Source organism: Bemisia tabaci, chromosome 5 (genome assembly GCF_918797505.1).
Source record: "Bemisia tabaci chromosome 5, PGI_BMITA_v3".
Lineage (NCBI taxonomy): Eukaryota > Metazoa > Arthropoda > Insecta > Hemiptera > Aleyrodidae > Bemisia > Bemisia tabaci.
The window spans coordinates 54,059,917-54,071,406 of NC_092797.1; the positions used below are offsets into that span (position 1 = coordinate 54,059,917).

At 39.5% G+C, this 11,490-nt stretch overlaps 1 protein-coding gene across 2 annotated transcripts in view; it reads right to left on the minus strand.

Moving 5' to 3' along the window:
- The window catches only part of LOC109039871 (acyl-CoA Delta-9 desaturase), a 40,841-nt gene extending 29,723 nt beyond the window's left edge, over nucleotides 1-11,118 (minus strand). Inside the window, exon 1 of one of the 2 annotated variants that reach the window (XM_019055571.2) lies at nucleotides 10,991-11,118. In XM_019055571.2, the coding sequence (XP_018911116.2) occupies nucleotides 10,991-11,002 (12 nt within the window). In that variant the 5' untranslated portion in view covers nucleotides 11,003-11,118. Of the gene's footprint in view, nucleotides 1-2,746; nucleotides 3,136-10,990 lie in introns of those variants that run through there. The other variant, XM_019055572.2, reaches the window with a different exon arrangement.
- Nucleotides 11,119-11,490: the final 372 nt, after the last annotated feature.

Genomic DNA, 11,490 nt, shown 5'->3' on the forward strand with positions numbered 1-11,490 from the left:
GATCTCTGAAGTTTTCTGATCACGCATCCGAAAACTTGAGGTCGAGCTGCCGAAGTTCGGGTCACACATCTGAAGTACTCCGGTACACACCGAAGTGCCTCGATGTCTGACCCGAACTTCGGCAGCTCGACCTCAAGTTTTCGGATGCGTGATCAGAAAACTTCAGAGATCCATATGACCTCAACCTCGGCTCCCATGCACGAAGTTTTTTTCTCTGTGTGGTGTTCATAAAAAAGAGAGCAAAAGCATTCCAGGATTGGTACTCTTGCTGAACACTCCTTTTCCATTTGCATTGTGAATGTGCGAACTTATCGTGGTACTATAACTAAAAATTAGATCATTGAGATTGCGACAATTGTAAGTCGCGATCACCACCACAAGAAATACTAACATCTTACGCCGGTATGCAACTATTTCTGTCGGGCAGGTATATTTTTAGTATAAACACAGAATTGAAAGCGCTCTGCCATTTTGGATTCACGCAGTGAAGCTCGCCGCGCTGCGGTGCCGCAGGTGAAGTTGAAGTGGCGAATCCCCGAATAGTCAAAACGCCTTCACTTGCGTGCGTATGCAACACGGACATCCATGGAGTCCGAATAGTTGCATCCAGGGGTTAAAATGAAAATTCTGTAGTGTTCATCGCATTTGATCGTAACCAACTCCTTTTTCTTAAGTCGTAACCTAATTTCAGCGTTACCTATAGTGCTGATGAAGTAAACTATTACCTATTTGTTTCACGACATAACAATAATGCTTTGATTGCTTGAATATATTAAACATTGTCGTCCTGACATGTTGACTAGGCCTTATCTAAGAATGACGAAAGTGACGAGGTCGTCTCATGGTCATTTCAGAATAAAGTCACGCGAGCATCTCAACATAATTTAATATTTTTCGCTGAAAAGTTAGACAAAAGTTCAGTCAGAAGCGTAAAAGCATAAGAAAAAAGCTAGGTATAATTTCGATTTCTGCAAAAACAGAAGACGCTTTGAAAAAGTTAGCAGCGAGAATAGTGGTCAAAAAGGAGAGTGCCAGTGCCTGCTTTTCGCAACGATGTACCTACCTGCGGATTTTTGGGAATAAATGTCGGGAATAGATCGCACTGCGCCGGAGAGTGCTACACAAGCAACTTGTGCGAATATGTATGAGAACAGGTGTTCAAAGCACAATCAGCGGATTCTAGCTCAGCTAAATTTTGAATATAAATTAGAGTGATCGGTCAGTTTGAATCTCCTCCTTCCCCTCAACTCCTCAGAAAGAAAGGAAAAAATGAGAGAATCTCGACGGAAGTGGTATTGGCTATGGCTTTTAAAAATAGCTCTCTATTCTATTTTAATATCCACTATACCGGTAAATCTAGACTATATCGGGTTTTTGGCAACTATGTCGATTGAAATTTAAAGATGAGATAATATTTTTCTTCAGTGTATGGGGTGGGTAAGAACACTTTAAATATGCGAATTCATCGGGTACCGTTTTTCATGGGGAATATGAATAAAAAGATATTATTATACATGATTTAATGTATAGGCTCTGTCTTGTCGAGTGGTTCATTTCAAATAAATTTTTTTAATGTTGTGAATTATTGTTACTGAGAATAGAGCACACCAAAACTTAATAGAAAGTTTCGTATTTTTCCTCGGGAATTGTTCCAGGATTGGAGTCAATATTGACACAATAAAGCACGTGTAGATAAGACTTCTCATGGGCACCGGTAGACGAAAGAGTAAGGAGATTCGCATTTTGGTGTGATCCCTCAATTGTGTAACATTGCACCCTCATCAAAGCTCATTCTGAAATTAACACTCCATAATCCTACGTCTAAAGCTGTCACACTAATGGAAAAAAGTTTATGATGCCAGAGCACAGTTTTAGACCGCACCAACATCAACATATAATAAGATCGATTTTTCAACTTAAAACTGAATCCTATAAATATACAAGAAACAAGAATCGCAGGTAAGTAGGCTAAAAGACAATTGGACTACATTTTGCAATTTGGAACAAAAAATTCTAGCCCGGTTTAAAAACAACGTAAGTGCCATTCGTTTCCCTATGCACATAAAAGTTTTTCCAGAAGAGCCAGAATTTATAGTTCCAAATTACTAAATGCAGTCCAATTAGAAAACCAAAACGTCTCGGCTGGAAAAGCCAATATCAGTTACATAGCAATGAGAATAAATTTAAAATCTCTAAAAGAAAAAGAGAAAGATTGCCTCTAAAAACTGCCCGGAAAATGCCTTTCACTGGATCCACATCAAAGATTCTCCCTTTCCACCTCCATAGGGTTTACCAGAAAATGCTTTCTCGAATTTTTAGGAGCTTTTTACTATTTTATTCCAGTCAGTTTCAAACGTGTCATTACGCACATTTACTTTTAAATGCTGTATAGTTTGCATTATTATTCAGCGTTTAACATCACAAAGAATATTTTTAAAAATTGACAATATCTCAATGCAAAAATTGTTCCATGACTTTTTCGTTCTTGAAGTAACTTTTGCGTAGGCACATTGTTTCATGACTTTTTTGTTCTTGAAGTGACTTTTGCGTACATTTTACGACAAAAAAAGAAGAAAGCAAGAAAAAATGCCCAATTTGTATATTTTAACGGGCCTCTTACATTCGCCAAGTCTGCGATTGTCATCCTTTATAGAGCAAGTTTACATGAAATTCTGTACAAAAATAGAAGACAGATTTCCATTTGACCAACGATACCTTATCAAATTGTGTATACTTTGATCCTTACCGAAATTCGGTATCCAGCCTGTCCTTCAATCCATGGGTAAAAAAGGTTGAGAAAATTTTGCGCCGTAACTTTCACAGATTCCACCGCGAGGAGCCTTTCATCCTTTTCGGTGGCCGAAAAGGTTACTCGACACGTCACATGTTACACCACATTACACACTCGACTCGAAAAACGGAACCTGCAGCAATTCGCGTGTGAACGCGTGCGGGAAAACAGGCAAAAATCGACTGGTGCAGACCGCAACTATGCGATTATTTTTCAGTCCGTTTTGGTTTTATTTCTCTCCGTTTTTTCGTTCCAGAAGCGAGAGCTGCGGGACGTTCGTTCGGGACGAAATTCGGCTGGAGTTTGAACGGAGCGTGCAGATGGAGCGTGCGGTATACAAAGAGGGTGCGGGTGGGGCTGTGGGCGCGACGCATGGCCCGCCAAAAGCGCGTGTAAGTGCCGCAGCCCCCCCCCCCCCCTCCCCCGTGGCCTAATCCCTAGTGCCTCCCTCCCTCCGTCCCTTCTTCAAGCAGGCTGCTGAAGGGAGTGGAGGGTCAGCTGTGGAGGATATTGAATGGGCGAGATGTTTTGGGCCATGGTGACAGTACTGCCGGGCTAGGGAAAAACGCCGTATGACCCTTCAGGCGTTGCCAAATTTCGTCTGATAAGATACGAATTTTCAAGGAAACTTGTGGGGATTCTTCCAATCTTTCAGATAATGTTGCTTGCAATTTCATCTAAAGTTCCTGAAAATTTCAAGGAAAAGTATTCATAACTTTCCTCAAAAATAAACGTTTTATCGAAGGAAATTTGGCAACTCTGGAATGTGCATACAGCGATCTTCCTTAGCACGGCAGAGTAGCTGTTACGAGCATTTACGTCCTGCAAGTACGCGGAAGGAGAAATTTTTTCCAAAATAAACAGAGAAAAAAATCGATTTATCAGTTTCGTCCACACGTAATCAGGAAAGAAATGTTTTGACTGCATTTTGCGATTCGGAATTAATATTTCTGGCTCAGTTCAGAAACGATGTATGTACCATTAGTTTTTCCATACACATGGGAGTTTTTACGGACGAACTACAAATTGTAGTTCCTCTTTGCAAACTGCAGTCTTTTTTTAAACACAGTACATCGATGATCAATCTCCTATATAATTCATTGTATTCTTGCTATTTGCATTTATTTTATATTTACTTTTTACAATGATCAGCCTTGATTAAAATGCATCGATCTTTTAACATAAACCTCATGTAATATAAATATTTTTTAAGCATCTAGTCTAATCATTGTAGAAAGTCAATCTCCTATTAATATCATTAAAAAAAATGACAAATGTTGCCAGATGTCTGGTCATCCTTGATGCCCTACGGTATCTCTGTTAAAAATTGAGTAGACTCATGAGAGAATTTATCTTACTTCCGGTAAAATCTGGCGTGCCTTTTTTAAGTTTTTTTAGCGGTAATAACGTAAAATTTAAAATTAAAAATCGTTGAAATAATCCTGATGCCGTATATCTTCCAATCATTGAAGCATTATTGCCTCTATCTCCAAAGCAATGCAGGAAAGCGTTATTATTTTTAGATAATGTACCTATCCATCCTCGATTTTTGAGATCGAAATAGAAAATAATATGTGAACCATCAAAATCGTTAGCCCGGACTTTAATGTAATCTTTTGCGAGGCAAAATATGTAAAAATATATGAAAAAAAAAAAAAAACACACACGCACACACAAGACACGCAAATCCTCGCACGGACTACACAAAAAACGTTTTTTGGCCTACATGCAAATTGAAGGCAAAGTATTGGGAATGTGCTTAAGTCTTCAAAGCGCAGACGGCCTCAAAAAGACGGGTTTTTTTAAGTTAAATTGGAAAATCGGAAGTAGAATTTTCGAAGGAAATCTTCAAAACTCGAGGAATGGTTCTAGCTGAGGGTAATCTTGTGTTAATTTTACCATCGCATTTATGGAACTAACACTTAATAGTAAAAATTACCACTATCATTGGTCACAACCACTACGAATTAAGAGTTACACAAATAAAAGACCACTTATTTCAGGGCCGGATTTAGGGGGTGGCCACATGGGCCGCGGCCCATGGCGGCAAATTTAGGGGGCGGCAAGTTTTGCAATTTTTTTAAATGTAGCTATAAAGAAAATTCGGAATCAGAGAAAAAAATTACAAACGAGAAAAGGTGACAAAATCTCTCATTTACTGGGAGTGTATTTCTAATTTTTCGTCTTTCTGTGGTACAATAGACAGGACCTTTAATTAGTCGAGTTAAGACTAAGAGAGAAACCGGACACGGAATTTGGTCTGGAACGGCGCGGCGGCAGAGAGCAATGATGACGAGAACTTGAGATGCAACGGAGAAACCCTCGGCGGCGCGCGGCGCGGCGGTTGGTATGTAACACATATATTAGCGCCTACAGGACTGCATGAATACTTCCCGCATTGCGTTAAAGACAGTGCGATCGCTGCAGTCAGCAGCGGGCGGCGTGAAACGCATAGCGCCTACAAGACTGCATGAATACTTCATGCATTGCGTCAAACACAGAGCGGTCAGCGCGGCGAAGCGGCGGAAGTTAAAATTATTAAAACCACATTAATGTTCTATCATTATTTTTTCGTTCATTTCATATAAATGGAAGGCATTTTCCACAGGGAGATAGGTTTACGGAACTTTACTATCGCGCCAAGTTCCGTGAACTTTTGCTAGTATAGTGTTGACAGGGCTCTCGCAAAAAATGTGTCCAACACGAGTAAACGCGTCTTATGAACCCCTCCCCCTCCGGCACGTTCACTTGATGGTTTTTATTGATGTTTCAAAACGAATGAGAAGGGGGCGGCAAAATACAGGCGGCCCATGGGCGGCAAGTAAGTAGATCCGGCCCTGACTTATTTTGTTAATTCAAACCGCATTTTCCTCCTTGTTCAAAGGGCGGAAATTCTGATTCTTCGACTGTTTGATGGTCGTCATAAATCATAATCAAAATGAGAAATTAAGATGTATTGGACGTACTTCTGCCAGACGGAACTGTGTGCATTATGACGTGAGCCCTGTTATGCATATATTCTTATGGGTCTCAGGGCTCATGTCTTATTGCACATAGTTCCATTTGGTAGAAACACGTCCAATTAATACGTGGTTGCCGAGCGGTAACATTTTGCACTGGATGCAATCTAGTGGAATATGCCGTGGCAGCGGGTTCGTCTACCCGGATCTTCGGAGCAAGGTGAACTGAGGTTGCGTAAACCACCGTATGAGGATCCATATATTTCATGTAAATTTCGTTGACATTTGCAAAAGTCAGTCGACGGCTACGACGTTTCCCTTTGGATCGACAAAGATCTGTGGGCTGATTCTTGAAATTGATAGACTGAGCGATGGACAAAGAAGACATAGGGAGTATGGAGCGACCTTATTGGTTGAAATGATTGGTTCCTACAGACTACGGAAGAAAATGATGAGCTAACCATAGGGTCTTTGTAGGGTTGCTATTAGTTAGTCTATTACCTACCTCCTTTGTCCATTGTCACCACCCGCTTCCACCGATAGGATCCCTGCATATCTCTTTTCTCTTCTTTATCTATAGCTCTGTCTATCTATTTCAACAATCAGCCCGCTAAAACGGTGCGGACCCCTACAAGTTGGAGGTTTTGAAGGGTTCAACCGCATGATTTTACGCAGGGGGAGGGGAAATCTTAGAGAGGTTCGGATTTTGTTTCGGTATGGCTGAAGGAGTATTAATAGACTCTTTCAGTGCCGCTGATATCTTCATGAATGACAATCTGCATGCTGGTTTTTCAAATTTATAGACAAAGCTATCTATATTAATCGTGTTGGTTAAATCAGGTGTTTGTTATAGACTAAGTAGGAAAATGGTGGACTAACAATACGGTCTCTCGTGAGTTGCCTTTAGTTAGTCTATTACTTATCTCGAATGTCCATATTGCAACCACTCGCTTCCACCAATAGGATCGCTCCATATTCACTTTGTCTATCTTGTCTATCGGATTGTCCATACATTTTAATAATGAGCCTGCAGATTGACGTGTTGGTAACAGTCAATGGCAATTCTGTGAAGTTGGCAATGCTGAAACTCGTTGCTCATTGCAGCACTACTCGATAGTATTTATTTCTTACTCCATACCCTAATAAGGCGATTAGAACAAAAATCGAAATACATTCAAGCAGGCTGCTTCACAAAAATCGACTATTTATAATGGATTCAATACAGTGTTGCCAACGTGGAAGGATCGTCATTGCTTTGGTTCCTTTTGGTGGTAACTTATCTCTATTACTCTTTTTTGGCCCCATGTGTATTTTATAAACATGCATGTAGCGGCGAAACCGCAAAACCATTCATCTCGGTTTTGCAAAATTCTCGCAAAATTTTGCTCTGTCGAGCGACATTCTATCCTCAAGAACACCTTATGAAAATTTTGGATGAACAGTATGTGTTCTCATATTCTCTTGAAACATTACGGGCAAATGGGAATGAGTCAGTGGTAAGGAATTTTTACAGTATTGTAATGTAGTTATCCTCACGTACAATTTCGAAAAAAAAATCATTGAAAAGTTTAAACCATCGTTTCGAGGGGAAGAAAAAGCTGATCCTAAGCTCGACCAATCAAAATCCAACTGTTGAGTTGATATATCAATAGCATTGCGATGCTTAAATATGAGTTCAGCCAATCAGCGAACGCTGTTTCCCCCGCTTGGCCACGCCATCAGCGTCAAAAATATCTTCATGCAAACGGGTCCCATTTTTGTAATTTTTAAAACAGGGTTTCTTTGAAATTTGCGGTTAAAAAAATCTGAAAAATTTCTAGGAGCTCACTCCACTCCGTACTTTTAGAAAATGGTTTAAATAAAAATGAGTGCCATTGACCCATCATGAAATCCTGCAATCCTGGTGCTACTGTTTTCATAATTCTCATCGATGCATGTTATCCATTGAAGTTCCATTAATTTTTTGCCCCGTCGGTTCTTAATCATAATAAATATGACTTCTAATTGGACAACATTTTGCGATAAGGAGCTATTGTTTCTAGCTCATTTTAGCCAGGTGCCATTAGTTTCCCTATGTTAGGTGTTTTTATGTGCCAGAAATTGTAGTTCCTTATTTCAAAATGTGGTCCAATTGGCTCTGTATTAATTGAACTACAATTTGCAGCCGGGAACTACAATTTCCGGCATATCCGTAAAAACACTTATGTGCATAGGGAAATTAAAGCTACGAACGCTGTTTGTAAACTGAGCCAACAATTGTAGTTCAAAGGGCTGATTCTACCAGGAAGAGGTTTAACTTTTGTCTGGGTACAACTGGGTTAGTGCAGACGATTCCATACCTACACTTAAATGTAGCTGTTTACGAGAAAAGGAACCTTAGTGTGTAGAGGCAAGTTTTCAGAGGGCCGATTATTGAAATTGATAGGCAAAGCTGTAAACAAAGAAGACAAAAGGGATATGGAGGGATCCTATTGGTGGAAGCGGGTAGTTGCAATGGACAAAGGAGGTAAGTAATAGACTAACCGGCGACCCAAGTAAAACCCGACATAGCTCCATACTCCTTATGTATCCTTTGTCTATAGCTTTGTCTATCAATTTCAATGATCAACCCGCTGGTAAGTGATTTATGCCAAATCGAGTCGAAAAATCGCAATTATTTGAGTCTCCGACAAAAGACACTCTCCTCGAAAGAATAAGATTCTAGCTGCATAATTCATTCTTTTGGAAATAGAGGACTCAAATTTGCATTTTAATCCGACGCCTTGCGCCCCACCCGAAGCTGGCTGATTAAAACTTAAGATAGTTTTTCTTCAAAGCGACGTTTTTGAACTGTAACTTCAACCCGTCATAACTACGGTCCGATTTTCCACTCTTTGGCGTCTGTATATAGGGTGAAAAATTATTTTCTGATACGCAGCCGGCACAAGTTTCAAATTTTCTAGTTTTTTGGGACAAAACTCATTTTCCCTTTGGGTTACAAATCCTAAACATATCATGAAATTTTCCCTCGATGAAATTGATGAAGTATCGTATCCAGTTGCGCAGATTTCAACCTGCTAACTTACGAAGATAGAAAATATTTGTATGGTGAAAATAAAAATCTTGCTTTCGCAGCGTTGCAAATATGCTATCACGTCTCACTTTCCTAAAGAAGGCCTGATGCCCTGATAATTCTACTCAGAGAAGACTATGATTATAATCATCAAATTAGTAGTGTTCCATGTGAATTCTTAATTTAGATAGTAAACATGAAACCAGTAAGAGTGGTGTTTTCACCTAAGTGACAATTATATCTTCTGGTAATTTTACCATCAAATTAGTAATAATTTTACCACAACTATTCGTCATTTTATCCCTATGTTGGTCATTTTACCACTTCGTGAATAAAAATGTACCTGAATTGTAAAATATACCATTAATGGTGGTAAAACATGGTGGCTTTGTGGTTATGACTATTATATACACATTAAGAGTTCAAATCGAACACCGGTAATTTAGAAATTTTAACCATAGTTCTTTCTCAGTACCGTTTTTTACTAAAGTCGTTCGATTTCTCTTCGTTCTTTCAGCAATGTTCTCTGAAAATCTCGCGAAAAAAGTCGAGGAGCCTCTCCTGCAAAATATGAAAACTAAGCGGAAATTTTCAAACACCACAACCAAAATCCATCTATATCCACTCTCCAAAAACCTTGGCTCCTGGAGCCTAAATCCTCGCTCCCGGCTGCTGCAACTCAACAAAAATGACAAAAATCCGACAAATTATTACGACATTCGAGCTGTCTGCAGTTTTAGAAAATTCCGCCAGCTTGGGGAAAAAATCTCGACTCCAGTTGAGGAGTTTTCGGGGCCGCGGATATTCCCGCCGGAAAAATATTTTACCGTCCTGGTAACGGGGTTTCATCATCGTTTCGCTCCACGAGACAGCGTAAATGATCAATCTTAGATAATAATCTATTTGAATAATCTATTTTTAAGGTATTCGTTGCGAACACCCTGTTTTTAGATCCTTTTCTATAGTTTAAATGACAGATCGATCGATATCGCAAAGCACGCCACGCCATGACCATGAGTGAGGGATCGGAAAATACCAGGACTGATTCCACTCATTACGCGGATGTAACGTGAAAATTCAATGCTGTGCCGAGCTAATTTTACGGAGAAAATGATGAGATGAGAAATTGGAGGTCAGCGCATCCATCAGCTGCGTGTTTGATTATTGTGCACGGCTTAACGATGATCACGCGACACATGTGAAGTTTGAAGTTCCCTTCTTCCTGCCAGAGGATCCACGAAACTGGCGTGGCGTGAATGATCGATTATCGATATTTTTCCATTTGAAGCTACGGTAAATAACCGATTTCAGGTGTTTGTTGCGAACACCCTGATTATCGATTCTTCTCCATAAGTTTAAATGACAAACCATTCGATACATCGATGGCCAAAGTACAAAATCACGTATCTCCATCGCAGTGTTTCAAAATTTCCGCTCCTATTTGATGTTTTCGAGAAGAAACAAGCTAGCTTAGTAGCCTGAAATTCATACAGAATATTCTGCTACCAAGAATAAGATAACTCGAGGAAGTTTTCAAGAAATCATACGTTGAGTAGTTTTCCGAAGAAGAAATAAAGTACAAAGGAGGTCTATAACGTTGCAAACGGAGATGCTTGGTCTCGCGGAGAAGGGCCGGAACGTCCAAATTTTCAAAATCGAGTCTTTCTAAAAAAAATTACTGATGCAATTCAAATAAACAGACTGACTCAGTCAAAACAGCAAAATTGCCTTCATTGCGATGCCACTTGTCAAATGTCACTCATTTTACGTTTGTCGAAACTAATTATTATAACTTTGTTCATGGTTTTACATTTTACATTTTTTAAATGTTTTTTTTTTCATTGCTTTGTGTTATAAAATCAATTTCCTCGAGCAAGAAAATTCGATAACATGTTTTATTTAGGACAAAAAAACTAGAATTAGAATTAAGTAAGATTAAAAGAGACCATCTCCAATTTTTTTGCGCTTGATTTTTTAAAAATCTAATGATCTTTGAGGCTCAAAGCGTTGAGTGCTGATTATTCTCAGGTAGTGCTCGGAAAATGTTAGGCTCTATTCAAAGGGAAAATTCCATAAAAAACCAGCAAGATGACAGTTTTTAGCGTATTTTCAAAGGTCGGAGAAATTGGAGATGATTCGATTTTGATCCTGTGAGCCTCAAATAAAATATATCTGATGAAGACATACCAAAATCTGCATTATCAATCCCCGGAACGGCACTTTATTTAATCCAGGCCCAAACCGCGTAACGTGTAACACTGCGACTAACTTCAGTAACTAACCAACTGCCAATAACTTCATGTAACCATTTTTCGAGGAGGCAGGAAGCATGCAGCCTCAAAACTATGCTGATATGAAGAGGACGAAAACCTGTTTCATGAATTGTTACCAAAACACTCGCACATCAGTAATCATAAGGTATACGAGTAATCTCCGATTTGCCAGTCGATCTTGATGTATTCTTGTAGAGGCATGCTAAAGTTGTGATACCGATACATATTTATTTTCGGTGTCTAATATATGTGTACCAAAGGATGGTAATTTATGATAATGGGGGGCGCACGTCTACGCTGCTGTGGTCGCTTATGGCAGCACAGTGATGTCTGATCGTTACGTGATTGATAATCGAGGATTTTGCAGGATTCGGGGACATATTTTTGCAAAATTAACGCCGTTGCTCAGGGAAA